Consider the following 14,970-nt stretch of genomic DNA (forward strand, 5'->3'; position numbering starts at 1 on the left):
TACATGGCACGTGTGGTGAAACAACAAAAAACGAAGCCCCACGCGTCACGGAAGGGATGTGATTACTAGAACAGCAACGGGCTGAGATACTATGGGTTCGGGTTTAGAGAGGACAATTGAAATTCGGCTCAAAGTAAATTAATTTCGGAATATTTTACATAGGCTCACGTATTATGTTTTTTCAACTTCAGAAACATAGTGGCATCTGAAGCGAGGTGTTCCGAGTGAAAGGTCGCCCATGAGGTCGATAAACGAAAGACACATCCAGCCAATAGAATCAAGATATTAGGTAGGTACCAAAGTTGTCAAATAGATGCTCTCTCTTCGGGACTTTAACATGTATCACAAATTCAGCAGTGTGATGAAAATTTTCGTTTGAACCCCCAGCTAACAGCAACAAAGGCTAGCAGGCAGCCAATTAAACGATCCATGGCTTTGCCATTGCCCATATCCCATTATCAAATGAGAGGATAATAAGCCCCGTGCATACACTCTGCATTAAGTCTCTGGCAAGTCTGCAATATCTGGGGTGCCGTGGGTAACCTGACAGGCGTGCAACAGAGATGCAATGGTTGTTGTGAATGACCGGATTACTTTCAAGGTTCTGCTTTCTACGTGATCAAAACTAATGCAAACACCATTGACACGTCCAAGGCGTATAAGATGCGTCCTCTAGGTGAGATGGTTTCCGACAAGCCATTTTTCTTTTATCCGCCCCAGACTCGGACACCGACTGGAAAGATACCTGTCGATGTCAGCAACATAACCTTGGAAGCAGTATCTGAAGAGTGGATATCCATGGATATTATACTCGTATGAAGATATGAGTATAGTAATGGTATTATTTACAATGCAATTGACAGCGGTGCAAAAGGACTCGGAATTGTTGCATGAGTCTCACTGGAAAAACTTGGAAGAACTCTGCCGTTGGGTATTTTGGAGATTGCTAGCCATTTTGACAGACTGCTGGAGCTGGCCATGGGGTTCAATTATGCAATCTCGAGAACGTGATGAAAAGATTCGGATTTTCCACTCTCCGACATTGTGATCACATACCTAGGTACCAACCTCGGGAGTGGATATCTAAATCTTCAAAAATCCCGAATTTTGCTTGGGTTGTTGCTGGCCAAAGGGCATAACATGACCGGTAATGAATCCTACTTTCTGCGTTCAACTGTCGGATAGGTCTGTAATTCGGCCCGCTGCATACTACAAACAGACCAAAGAGGTTGACCTCGTCGTGAGGAGGCTTCAAATTTGTGTAAATCTGCAGTCTTTGTTTGATCGTTGACGCGTGGCCAGTTTTTCTGGCGGCTATTATGGTGGTCGGGGCCAATGAATTTTCAAAGAGATAAATTGCAGTCACATCGTTTAGAAAATCGTTCGGTTCTGTCGGAAGAAGAGTAGTTGAGATGCTGAGCTATTGACATTTCAATACCTGAGTAGGCCTAAAAATGTTGTAGATGTGCGTTCTGCTGGGAATGATAGATCCAGGAACACTCGTGGTGAACACGCTGAACTAAAGCGAGTACTCCGTACAAGCTCGAACCGAGCTAGTCTTAGTGCAAACGAGCATCTTGTTTGCAATTTGGCCCAAAAGACATCCCGTACCCCGCTTAAGTTCGCTTCGGGAGATCCCACGGAGAACCGACGATCAGTGGCCAGTGCAGGTCCATCACCATTCAGCGACTCTATCACCCATCACCATCACCATCACCATCACCATGCTTAAGACCTGCACTAGCGGTTCCTGTCGGGCAATCACCATCACACTGCACCCACTGGCACTAAGCGCCCACACCCACCTCCGCCTCTCCTCGCTCACTGCCTCCATCCTCAATATAGTTTAGCGTCCTCCTCGGCGCTTGGAGCTGCTGGTTCCCCACCAATCATCGTGCTGATGAGGTTTGAGAAGTGATGGCACTTGCAGCAGGGCCGTGATGATCCCACTCCACCTAACAAGGTCTGGGCCATTCACATACCATCACCTCCTGCAGTGTCAGTCACATCCGAGTCCTGCATCCTGACTCGTCCGCCCCGAACATGCCTGCACCCAACGAGAGGTACCCCTCAAAAAGAGGAATGGTCCTCCAAATTCCTCCAGTGGCTTGATCCTCTTTCTTGAATGATTTGAAGCTTATCCTTCCTCTTCTCCCTCGTACCGCCATCAATCGAATGCGAGCTCGACGTTGACCGTCGTCCCGTTCATAGACGGAGCTTGATTTTTGATAAAAAGGTCCGAAGCTGTTCTCGCGCTGCTTTTCGGTGTGAGCCTCTGATCCCTTTGCGTCTGTCGCCCAGAAGCATCTTTCCCACACATTTCGCCATGGCTGTGCACTCCATATCACGATGGGCCTCCTCCCTCCTCCTACTGTGTATCGGCCTCGCCCACGCCCACACCGTTATCACATACCCCGGCTACCGAGGCAATAACCTCCACACAAATGGCACCGTCTCCGAGGCGAACGGCCTAGGCGTTGCATGGGATGAGAAGAACGGCTCGTACATTTATCCATACGGCATGATGTGGATGTATCCTTGTAAGAGACACCATCAACAATTGCCCGCGACTCAAATCGCTCGCAAGACTAAGATCAAAATTCTAACCCAAAATTCATCGATCCAGGCGGCGGCATGCCGACATCTCAGAACCGAACTAAATGGCCTGTTAACGGGGGTGCCCTTGCGCTACAGCCGGGCTGGTTCCCCGGTCACCAGACTGCCCTGATCTACGTCAACTTTGGCTTGGGCGAGGTGCCTGAGAATATGAGCCACCCCGTCGTCTCACCATTCCAGATTACCGGCCCAACCAATGACCCCTACCCTGGCACCATCTGCCTGCCACAAGTCCCACTGCCAGCCAATATCAGCGCGAAAATCGGTGACAAGGCAACTATCCAAGTGGTAGAGATCGCAAAGCACGGCGCGGCACTTTATAATGTATGTTCTTTACTCTATTTCTTCCCGTCGCCATTACTTCTTCTTTATCTAACATCATTATTTCCGCAGTGCGTCGATATCGAATTTGCCGACCCGCAAGACCCAGATATCAAGGATTCCGTGACTCGCGATAACTGTTTCAACTCCAGCGATATCAGCTTCCAATATATGTACACGACGAGCGGGGTTGGGTCTGGGGCGGCTATAATCACGCCACCAAAGCAGACCCTGCTTGCACTGGTACCGTTGGTACTGGCGACGCTTTTGGGCGGCCTTATGTAGATATGTTTCACATCACCTTTTCTTTTTCCATTTGCATCCTGCGTGCGTTGAATTTTCTTTGTGCACCATACCCATTCTATTTGATTAATATGCAACCAAAATTATTGAATTGGATGAACTCAGACCTCTTACACGATGCTGGATAGTAGGTAGCCCACAACCATATTTTCTTCTACAGAGTACATGTCTTTATATTCCAAGGTTCGGTCGTTATTTCCTCACTGGGAATACTAGTAGTACTAGTACCAGTAGTGCGTACGGCTTGGAATACTAGTACGCTGTATGTGTTATTCCCAATCAATACTCAAAACATAGATGCACGCAACTTGAAGCTGCGAAAGGGGGATTGATACCTCGAACCGCAAGTTTGATGCAGCGGACTTGGGACGGGGAAAGAACCTTGAGAACTTTACTTCTCGTGTCTCAACTTCTAGGAAACTCGCATGTATTCTCAGTTTCACCGATAGAATTGCAGATTAATTTACCACTGTACATCGCCCCGAGTCCCCTTTGACCTGAGGCAAAATTCTCTTCTTTATTTTTGTGGCTAATTTCTTAATATTAATCTGTTGTGTGCTGCTTACATATTGACCGGGACTGCCTAGTAGTATCACATCATCGTCGCGGGCGTTGTCTCTTTGTTATTATCAACAGATGGTATCACTTTCGCCAATATCTTGGGGTATCTATGTATACTAATGTTCTCAATTTAATCCTCGCGCTAGCTCAATGATAGTACGCGCCACCTCATCCGGGCTTTCCTGGGGTATCCAATGCCCAACTCCATCCAACAGTCGGCACAGTCGAAAGTCCGAACACACCGCACCACTGGTCATCTTATCCAACGCCGCGGGTTCCTGATATATGCCCCAGTCCTGTTTCCCCGAGACGAATGCACAGGGTGTCTCGATCTTCTTCCCGGCAAAAAGATCATAGTCTCGCGTGTAGCGGCCACCGGCAGCCGTGCGCACGCGGTACCAATTCAGTCCACCCTGGAAGCCGGTGCGAGCATACTCACCCACATACACCGCAAGCTCATCATCCGGCAGCCAGGAGTGCGAAGATAATCCCTTAGTGGGCTCGTTTGCCATATCTCTCTCAATGGTCTCAGGCATCGTGGCATCTGCTGGCATTATGTAATAGCCAGGCATTTGGACGATTTGATCGGCGGTCCACCCGCTCAGTGGATGGGGGTTGTTCCCAGGCCAAGAGCCGCTCTTGAGATGGAAGTAGCCTCGTAGGAAGCGATGCAGGTCCTCTGGGGCGAGGTTGGACATATCGGGACTTGCTTGTGATGTGGAGTAGTACCATTTATAATGCTTGCGGCCGTGCTGAGCGAGCGCTTCATGGATACCCGATGCCGCAGCTGAACCCTCAGCACCAGCACCAGCATCAGCTAGTTGACCATCGCTAGAACTATTAGCCGTATTAAAGGGTAGTTCGGGAGTCCCGTTGAAAGGATGGCTCATGAGGACGACGCTTCGGAAGAAATCCGGCCGGACGATGGCGCATGTCGAGGCCGTGACGGCGCCACAGTCATGACCCGCGACACAATGAACGGATCGATAACCCAGAGCATTGACCAACAGAACGATATCGCGCACGAGGGTGGTCAACGAGAAAGTTGATAGATCGACATCCTGATATTGGCGGGTATCCCAGCCTGTGGTCCGACCGAAGCCGCGCTGATCAGGGGCGACGGCGTAGAAACCAGCGGCGGCCAGTTTTGGTAGAACACGGCGCCAGGAGTAGGCGATCTCAGGGAAACCATGTAGGAGGATCACCAAGGGACGATCGCGATCGGGAGTGGCGCCGGCTTCGAGAATGTGAAAGGTCAGATCGGTGGTCTCAACGAGGCGACTGGAGACTCCCTCGGGGAGGGGCAGTGAGGAGGTATCAGACATTCTGGGGGTGATCTGCAATTGCGATTATTTGAATTCAAGATTGTAGGGAGGGAGTACCTAAGGTGGGAGAGGGAGGGTTAAGTTATAAATGAGTGAACGGCAATGTTGAGGTGAAGCCGAGTGCATACCTACGTAGTTACGGAAGACGAGTAAGTACCCCGAGTGGACAAGCAGCACGGAGTACAGAGTACAGAGTAACCAACTAGTTAAGTAGTTAAATATGGGGACTTGCTAGGAACTAGTAAGGACTAACTAGTTAATCTGTAACTAAAATAGAAAGTTGGATAGACTTTCCAGTGCCTGAACCCAGTATTCCCACTAACACTAGTAATACTGTGAACTAACTAGTTAGTAGCACTCCCCGTTTTCAAGTCATGACGCAAGTTCCCTTCTTTCCTTTCCCTTCAACCTTCAAACCTTCTCTCGGCCACTTTCAACCATCGCCGAAGCCCCTTCATTAGCTTCCCAGCTCATCTTCATTCGCTTCTCTATTGCTCTTCGGTCGCCCGATCCGCCTTTCATTCATTCGTCACGCGTTCTTCGGTTCCCCCCCCCCTCCCCCGAAGCTACATCACGCATATCCCCGACCAACTTTTTTTCTGCACGTCTCGAACATCCTCGCATCCGAGTCTTCCGTCCCGATCTTCGGATCCTCCCCGGCGCTGCTTTGTGCAGTGTCCGGTTGGCTGTTTGATCCCTTATTTGTCGCGAGCCTCGCAGACCTATAGCGATAATGTTCGGTCGTCGCAAAAGGAGCTCCTCCCACCATCATCAGGTATGTCGTCAGAACCGAGAGAGAGAGAGAAAGAAAAAGAGAGGTCCCCTCAATGGAAGACTCCTCACGTTACTCAATGCCCACTGGCATGGTCGGCAATGCGTTGGTTTAATCGCGACCAATGCGCTAACCACTATTTCTACGTATTAGCCACTCTCCACACCCGCTGCTCATTCCGCGCAATCTGCAGCGAGCCATGCCTTCCTGAAGTCACAACCGTCCTCCAGCAGCCTCTCCTCCGCTGCTGCGGCCGCCGCGCTACGAAATCTCACACCAACCCCGACAAATGTCGAAAATGTACAAACCAAGCGAATGGTCCAGCGACGGGCCTCGACACAATCGCCGGCCAGCCCGATGCATGGCCGTCGCTCCGCGAGTGTTGGTGGTGGAACCCTCCGCAGGTCTAATAGTTCTAGCTCGATGACCGCCAGAACGTTTCGGGATTCATCGCCGAGTCGCCCGTCCACAAGCTCCGGTGCCTCTGTACCTCTGCCCGTCGATGTCCCTCCGTTGCCGTCGCTGCCTAGCCAGTATGCTCCGAGAACGCTTCCTCCGCGCCGTGCCGCAAGCCTCGAGCCATCCTTGCGATCTCCACCCGTCTCTCCGCCACGAACAAACGCACGAGGGTCAGGTGTAGATCGGGAGAGTGCGTCGGGGTCGCCCACACATACCCGCCTTCAAAGCTTGACAACAGTTCCAGAGCTGGATCGCCCGAGTAGCCGAAGCTCGGTCAATTTTTCTTATCCAAGGGGCTCGCGACCGACCTCGCCGACTCTGCTGGAGAATGAACCTATAAGTCTTGGAGGGACTGCCGTCCGCGATGTCTCATCGGTGGAAGTGGCTAGCGCTCAGCAGGCTATCTCTCAGATGTCAGAGAAACCTGTCAACACGAGGTCAAAGGCACCGGCAGTGGGACGTACTGAGGCAAGCCCTGCAAACAAGTCAGCTGGACTTGCCGCTGGTACTGCTATTGCTGCAGCTCAGGCAGTTAGCGCACCGAAGAGCAGTCCTCGGCCAGTGCCGGATCAAGCAAGGGCTACACGGACAGACCCTGGGCCTTCGGCAGCCAGCCCGCAGAGGCAAAAGGTCGAGCATTCGCGACCAAATGCGACATATAGCTCCGACACCGAGCATGCTTCCTCCCGAGCAGTCCCGAATCAATGGCCGTCTGTTGTGACCGAGCATGAGTCCCAACCTCAGGATGGTGTTGACGTCTCTCGCACCCAGGACGCCAGCAATCAATTGGCTAACATTCCCGCACCGACTGACCACCATGAACCGATTACCACCCCACAAAGGACACCTCAAGTCACACCACATGCTTCACCGAAAGCAGAGAAGCAACCAACGCCTAGACAAGAGGCCCACCTTGAACAATCCAGCAGCCCTGGCCGATCGGCGCGATTTGCTAAGTGGCTTTCTGTGACCGCAGCTGGTGAGCAAGTCCACGAGCCTCCATCAAGATCTGTTTCTCCTGTCAAATCGGCACTCAAGACCGTACGTGGTAATTCATTATCTCCGGAGAGGGCCGCCGCTGGCCGAGTTGGACTGGCCAACAGTGAAATGTCCGATGGTGGCACCTCGATTGCATCTGACGAGGGACTCCGGGTCGGTGTCAAGAAGCGAGCTGTCAAGGTGAGCTTCGATGACGAAGCTGAAGTTGTCGGCGTAGCAGCCAGCCCCCCCAACATCGCCGGAGGAGTATGTTCCCGAGTCTCCGCCTTCCAAATCCAAGACTCGCAAGAATTGGTTCAACGTGGTTAAGAAGAAGTCTCCGGGCGCCGAGTTTATCACAAATGATGATGACTTTGACGAGGTCATGAAACCTCGACCCGCGCTTCCCTCGTTTGGCAGTGTTCGCGGGAATCGAAATGGAGGCCCTGCCCGACCGCCGATCCCGGATTTCAGTGACAATGAATCCACGACTTCAGAGGATGAAGCCACTGCACCCTTCACATCCTTCTCAAATGACCATGCCCTTGCAGGAGTATTTCATCATGATCGAAAAGAGCTGTCGCAACCTCGCGATATCAAATCTGTGGAACGACTGTCTATAATTGGATCCGCCCCATCTCAACAGGATGTATCTGCGACAGACAGGGAAGATGGTGTGGCAATTGGCCGTTTTACTGAGCAGCAACCGCACGTCAGTACCGATTCCCAGCTACCTGTACCTTCGATTGCTGTGGAGCCTGCTACTCCCCCTATTGATGAACGCAAAAGTTTCGATGTCCAGCGATTATCTCGGTCGTCTCTCGAGTATCAAATACCTGGTGGTTTCCCGCCATCCAACTCGGATCGCAGCCTAAAATCTGCCATTGAAGCTGAGACTGCTAAAAATCAGCCTATGGCAAGCGCAATACCGAATTTGGATGAAGCGAATAAGGATTATAGCGACAGTGTCTATACTGAGAGTGACCATGACAGCATCTACAGTGATGCCCCCGAAGACCCGGAAGACGGTGATGGGTTCGGCTCAATTAATGCTATTGTCGACAGCCGGTCAATTCCCAGATCAGCACCGCTGGAGCCGATCACAGAGAGTCGCGATACTACACCAAGGCCTACTGAACGGACTGCAGTCGTTGAAAGTGAGCCACAAAGCGCCACCAATCAGCCAACTGAAGTCGACCGCTTCGCAACTCCAACGGAGGAGCTAGTCAGCCGCCAGTCAGAGGAAGGATCTCCGCCAGCATCTCCAATGAACCTGCAAACACCTTACCCCCCTATACCGATCTCCTCCCAGGCCCGACCATCAAATGGTTCCGTTCGGACGGACAACAAACAAAAGAGGCCGATGTCGGTAGACGCCTATGGTGGTAGCCTGAACTCGCAAGATCCTCGCTATTCTAGCCATACTAACGGTGCTGAAAATGGTACACCTCGCCCGCTTTCTCTGGGCCCAGCCTTCCAGGCGCGAGGCCCAGGCCTTCGGCGTACAATGTCGAGTGGCAGTGATTCCTCTAGTAGCTTCAAGCGTGCCAACTCTTCTACTCGAAGTGACGGCCCTCATGCGATGCGGCGGACTATGAGAGGCAGTGCTGCAAATGGTCAGCCGTCATCTCCTTCTACCAGAACAGAGTCCCCAATCGATCACCGGCCCCTTTCATCTGGATCCACTTCCGGAACTACGATGCGAAAGACGCTCCGCGGCTCAGGCGCTGGTGGTGAGAAGTATTCATTCTTCTCCACGAACAAAAAGGCACCACGAGCGCGGTTTACCAAGCCAGTTCCCAAAGGGATGCAAGGAACTCGATTCGCAGACTCGGACGATGAGCGTGGTCAAGATCAACCCCAAGTCTTCCGCAGTCGTTTTGCAGATTCCAGTGACGAAGGAGAAGAACCCAACAATTCCATGCGACCCGTCCGTGGGATCCCACGTCGCCGAGGTACAAATGATGGCGATTCAACCGAGCTGGAGGACAGCTCGGAAGGAGAGCGTCACCAAAAGGCCCCCCCAGGCGGGTGCATCTCTACTCAGGCCCATCCCGCCACGCTCTCGCGATCGAAATGTTGCTTCGCCAAATATGTCTGGTATGGCCGCCGTGGCCCGCCAGCGCGGCATGACACAGCGAGAGCTAGAGGAATTCATCATGCAACCTCCGCAGAGTCGCAAACCATCCATCCTCGCCCGACTCGGCCTGAAAAAGGGCAAAAACACGAACAACCGCATTAGCAAGGTGGATGCTGAAAGCCCATCCCGAAGAGATACGCCCCTCGAGCGGTCGCGGCTGGAACGCGACCAGCTGCGAGAAGAGCCATACACCAATGGAATTCAGACGGGCAATCATACAACTGTGACCGCAGCGGCATCTGAGCCCCCATCTTCGCCTAAATTGATGAGGAGGCTCACCAAACGGAACACTGTTGGAGGTGGTCAGCAATGGCCACTTCGCGCCGAATCCCAGCCACGAACGCATACCCCCGAGCCAGTCGTCGAGCCAAGTCACAGTCTCCCATCATCGCCTTTGCGAACGCAAAAAATAGAGCCAGTGGTCGAATCGGCAGGACGAAACGGAAGTATTACTGTCAATGGCGGCAATGCTCCGGCGACAACGTCCATTCTTAAGGAACCCGAAGCACCCGCAGTCGCAATCGCAGCCGCAGCCGGTCCAGATATCAACGACGCTGCCTCCGATATCACGAGCACGACAAATCCCGAGGACCAGGGTGCTACAGTCCGGGACGTGGTGATTGTCGGCCCGGGACGAAAGAAGCGATTCCCGATGCTTCGCAAGGCGTTTGGGCTACGAAAGTGATGCCTCTGACAGACTTCCTGACCTCTTCTTTCTCCTTTCACTCACGATGGACAGAAATTGGATTTCATTCCTTCTTCCTCATTACAATGTTTAATGTCTTTCTTTCTGCCCTTCTTCCATCATTTCCTCTTCACTGTTGATTTTTCTGTTACTGGGGGAAGGAAAGATACCCGGCGTCATGTCTTGACCAGACAGGCGTGGACTCCAATTCCAAGTGGATCTAATCTTAATGACTGATATACGCGGCCCCGATCGTGGGTTTGTCTCCCCGCCTGTTTCCACTTTCACTCTCACTTTATTTTCTTTTTCTTTTTACTTTCACTTTTTTCTTATCTGGGGCAGAGCCAATGGCAGCCTGGCCCTGTTTTTCCCTCGATACTTTCTCTTTACCTGCCCCCTGGTTTGTTAGGGGAGGCGGAGAATCGAGGGCTCTCTTTGTTTTTTTTGGTGGTGATTGCGTACGATATACACTTTGATACCCTCGTTTCTTTCTCACCGTGTATAATGATGTCTCTCGTTGGGTTGGGTTGGATTGGATTGGGCTGGGACGGATGGGGGAGGTGAGGTGGCGGGTAAATCATGCATGTGTTCGCCAGCCTCCCCGGCCCCCTGGTCACTTCAACCAGCCTTTTTTTTAGACGCTGTTTCATAGATGTACTTTTTTTTCGCAGGCTGGGAAAACAAATCGAATCAATTGGATGGGGTTCATCTGTTTTACATGTAAATTTGCCACTGTAGTAAAGTATTTTTGTACATTTGTTCATTGTGCTCTGTGCTCTGTGCTCTGTGCAGTCAATAAATCGGATGTACACATTCCGATTCGACATTAGTGTGTAATGTACGGGTCGGAGTATGGAGTACGGAGTGCCTGTACCTGTAATTGTAACTGTAACTGTACGGAGCAGTATCAAGGCACCGCCATTGATCGACAGAGTGATGAAATGGATGGGACAAGAGAGACAGCTCCACTTGTCCACAATCACAGTCCACTTCGCCTTGGAATTACACTCGCCTCGATGCACCTCAATGCTCGGGTGGAGCACCCCCAGCACAGCTCAGCTCAGCTCAGCTTCGTTGCCCAGCCCTCCAGATTAGCGTCTGGCGGGTCTAGACGCCTGCAGGATGCCCGATTCACCGGAGGGAGGTTGGGCGTGATGCATCCATTACCGCACAATACGGGTGGAGATCAGACAGTGCGTTGGTCGGGTCCACTGGTGGTTTGATGCAGGTTGAGAGGGAAAGGGTACAGTACTCCGTAGTGGAGGGACGAGAGGGATGGCAATTGACTGTGAATTGCGTCAATTGGGGTGAAACGCGAACCAGGAAGAGGGTGGCCTAGTTGAGTATAGTTCAAGTAGGCTGTATGGAGTACTCGGAATAAACAAAAAGCACAAGTGCAAGTTGTGGTGCACGGGGAAGCAGGAAGGGAAGGAACCAGGGAAAGCGGCCGATCGGCGGGACCCGGCGATTTTGGGGGGTTGCCATGGCAGCCAACACATGTGACGGTGAGTACAGACACACCGTGTACAATACACTGTATCTGTATTGTTGTACGGGAAAGTATTTGTACAGTACTCTGTACTGAAGAGAGAAAAGGAATCAGTGATGTTCCGTAGAGAAGAATGAAGTCCAAATAGACTACATTCCAGAGGGCAACATGACACATTCCAGAGAGTATATACTCAATCTATATAGATATTTCTAAAGAAATCCCTTCCACGGGAGGAGAAAGGAACCTCGGAAGCCGATCCTACCGATCGGGCCAAAGGGGGTAAACAAACCAAACCGCGCAACCGCGAAACAATAAATAACCTTGTCTCGCACCTTCCCCCTCCTGCTTCCTCCATCCTCCACTTTCAACTCTACTCTTATCCTCTTCATCACTTCAATTCCCGTTTGTACCTTTGTACTTACCCCTCTTCATTCATCCATTGAAAGATCTGATCTCCCCGATCACCTCTTTTCTCCCCACTTCTTTCCCCTCCGAGAAAGACTTCTCCCCGTCAAGTCTTTTCTTGTTTAACCTTTCGAGTTGTTTCGCGACAGTTCGAGAGGAATTCAAGAAAAGACGCTCTAAAGTCAGTCAATCTGGACTTTGACGCCCGCGTCCCCATCCCCTTCAGTGTCTTCCCGTCGTCGTACCGGAGTGACGCTGTCTCTGAAACTACTCAGACGAGAGTAGAGGGAGAAGTTCAACTTGATCGCACTTCAGGCGTCGAACGGGAAGATACTCGAATCTCCGCCACTCTCCAAGACCCCCGTGTCCAAGGAAGAGAAGAAGTCGAGTTTCGTGTGAAGGAAGAAGCTCCCCGCAACCAATTCCCGCCTCAGTTCCAGCAGCAGAGCCAGCAGTTCTCGCAACAGCAGTTCCAGCCGCAGCAACAGAGCCAGCAGTATCAGCAGGAGTTCAAGTACACTCAGGATTACTCGCAGTCTCAGGACATCCAGCAGCAATCCCAGCAATCCCAGCAGTTTGACCAGCGCTACGCAGCCGAGGTTGATCTGACCCGTGAACGGTACGTTTGTTTTGCGCAACCCATCCTTTGTTTACCCAGCCTTCCCGATTCTCCCAGCTGGGTCTTTGGTTTGTGCCCAAACACGAGCCACCGCTGGGAAATAGTGGAGACGCTATCGTCTAGAGGCGCCGATTTTAGCCCCAGACTAAATTACGTGTCACGAAACGGGCTCCACTCCCCCCAATGAGCGGTGTCCCCCCGTTCTTGTTTTGTTTATATGTTTACACCAATCCACTCAACCCCCCGGACATCTTCGGCTAACTTTTTACTTCTTCCCCCCCTTATAGCTACCCCGACCACCGTCAGTCTTCTACTCGTTTCGAGGAACGTCCCCAAGTCTACGATCAAGTCGTCGAGGATCAACTCGACGTTACTGAGAGAGAGTATCGCCGCCGTACCGCTCCCGCCTACGAAGCCGACGTCTCCTTTGACCGTCGCTACCAGCCCGTAGAGTCTCAAGACTACTCGCCGACCTACCCCGTCGACGTTTCTTACGACCGAGGCTACCAGCCCCAGCCCGCTTCCGCTTACCCCAGCGAAACCATCGCCCGTCGCGAAGTTTACGCTCCCCAGGCTCCGGCTTCTACTGTCCGTGTTTCTCAGACTACTGTCCGTGACACCGCACCTACATCTCGCAAGATGGGTTACTACGACGACGAGGGTCAGTACCACTCCTTCCGCCGTGGCGTGGAGCGTGCTGCCGACCGCGTTCTGCACCCCTTCCACCACCATGACCACCATCACCGTGAGGAAATCGTCGCTGACGAGCGTGGCCCAGCCCGCTTCTCCGAAGGTGTTCGCGAGGAGGTCCGCATTGTGGAGCCCCGTAACAAGGGCACCGCCGGCGAGACCGTCCCCATCCCCGTCCACTTCGTCCGCATTGGCGACATCCTGATCCTTCAGGGCCGTCCTTGCCAGGTCATCCGCATCTCCGTCTCCCCCCAGACCGGCCAGCACCGTTACCTCGGTGTCGACCTGTTCACCCGCCAACTGCAGGAGGAGTCCAGCTTCGTCTCCAACCCCTCCCCCTCCGTTGTCGTCCAGACCATGCTCGGCCCTGTCTACAAGACCTACCGCATCCTGGACCTCCGTGACGACAACCGCCTCGTTGCCATGACCGAGACCGGTGACGTCAAGCAGGGTCTCCCTGTCATCACCCAGGGTGGTTTGTTCAAGCGTATCCGCGATGCCTTTGCTGACGGCCGTGGCTCCGTCCGTGCCCTCGTCATCAACGACGGTGGCCGTGAGCTCGTCGTCGACTTCAAGGTCATCCACGGCTCCCGTCTGTAAATGTATTTTCCCGGGTCATTTCCTCGGCTCTAGCCATGATGTGATGTGATTGTCTTTTTGTTACGACTTGACTTGACTTCGCCTCCAACTGGGCTGAGGTATTTGTCGTGAATACGTGATGATAAACTTATTATTTCTTTTTGTGATTATTAATTTCCTATGTTCTGTCTGACGATTTCCTTTCCGCGACGGTTGCGAACTATTTTGCCTTTGGTGTGAAAATCTAAATATGGGCTTTTACTCTTAACCCCCTTCTTCCAATGTCTATGTCTCCCTGTAGTTCAACCAGCTTAGTTTCCTCTCGCCTGCTTGTGGTGGACTGAGGTTGAGCCATGTACCTAGCGATAATGTAAGAATCATTTCTCTGACGATGTCAATTTTTTTCTGTAGACCTCGCTCTGTGAATAATCACTCGTCTCGGCTCAAATTGGCCTTGAGTCGAAGACCCTGCGGATCGTGGCGCGGGAAGTGGGCGGTCCCTCCATGCCCGTTCCAAAGCTATTGTTTTTGTTTTTTTTTTGTTTTTTTCGGCTTGTTTTGTTTACCAAGTTTCGTCATGGCGCCTGGGCAGTTCCATGGGTTTCCAGAGCTAGTGACCGATAAGCTTCAACTTGAAGTTCCCTTGGAAATCAATGGTCATTGAATTGGCCAAGAAAACCTACAACGACTGTAATGCTGTATCACCTTGGAATTCCAAGTTCAAGTTCATGCATGAACGTCTGATCGGTTGGGCATTCAAATGGCTCTGGTACCGTGACCGTGACTGTTTTGTTATCCCGAAGTCCGATGGCCTCCCGATCTGGTCGGAAATATATTCTGGATCCTCCGAGTCCTAAATTCCATGAAAAGGCCCTTTTCAATTACAATGCGGCCTGTTCTGCTCTGTAGGTAGACAGACACATCTGCTTTTTTCAACTTGGAATACCACCTGCCCAGGTGGGCAATGAAGTAAATACCTACCTAGGTAGGTAGTAATCTTGGAACTACTGTCTGTACTCCGTACC

At 52.0% G+C, this 14,970-nt stretch overlaps 4 protein-coding genes across 4 annotated transcripts; 3 read left to right on the forward strand and 1 right to left on the reverse strand.

The window, feature by feature from the left end:
• Window positions 1-2,326: 2,326 nt before the first annotated feature.
• N7533_004144 (copper acquisition factor BIM1-like domain-containing protein) lies at window positions 2,327-3,222 on the forward strand (the record flags this gene model as incomplete). The annotated part of the gene is made up of 3 exons (XM_057100794.1): window positions 2,327-2,540; window positions 2,594-2,940; window positions 3,010-3,222. 3 exons carry the CDS (start codon window positions 2,327-2,329, stop codon window positions 3,220-3,222), a joined length of 774 nt encoding a protein of 257 aa, XP_056960424.1.
• A 704-nt stretch (window positions 3,223-3,926) lies between these two features.
• Window positions 3,927-5,126, reverse strand: N7533_004145 (alpha/beta fold hydrolase; the record flags this gene model as incomplete). The annotated part of the gene is made up of 1 exon (XM_057100795.1): window positions 3,927-5,126. One exon carries the CDS (start codon window positions 5,124-5,126, stop codon window positions 3,927-3,929), a length of 1,200 nt encoding a protein of 399 aa, XP_056960425.1.
• A 733-nt stretch (window positions 5,127-5,859) lies between these two features.
• Window positions 5,860-10,160, forward strand: N7533_004146 (uncharacterized protein; the record flags this gene model as incomplete). Its single annotated transcript, XM_057100796.1, is given in 4 exon segments — window positions 5,860-5,901; window positions 6,052-7,602; window positions 7,637-9,366; window positions 9,383-10,160. 4 exon segments carry the CDS (start codon window positions 5,860-5,862, stop codon window positions 10,158-10,160), a joined length of 4,101 nt encoding a protein of 1,366 aa, XP_056960426.1.
• A 1,483-nt stretch (window positions 10,161-11,643) lies between these two features.
• hexA (putative Woronin body protein HexA) lies at window positions 11,644-13,966 on the forward strand (the record flags this gene model as incomplete). Its single annotated transcript, XM_057100797.1, has 3 exons — window positions 11,644-11,665; window positions 12,193-12,676; window positions 12,964-13,966. 3 exons carry the CDS (start codon window positions 11,644-11,646, stop codon window positions 13,964-13,966), a joined length of 1,509 nt encoding a protein of 502 aa, XP_056960427.1.
• Between the last annotated feature and the right edge of the window lie 1,004 nt (window positions 13,967-14,970).

This window comes from Penicillium manginii, assembly GCF_028828005.1.
Source record: "Penicillium manginii strain IBT 31320 chromosome Unknown utg000004l:1.0-7231830.0:1.0-7236170.0, whole genome shotgun sequence".
NCBI lineage: Eukaryota > Fungi > Ascomycota > Eurotiomycetes > Eurotiales > Aspergillaceae > Penicillium > Penicillium manginii.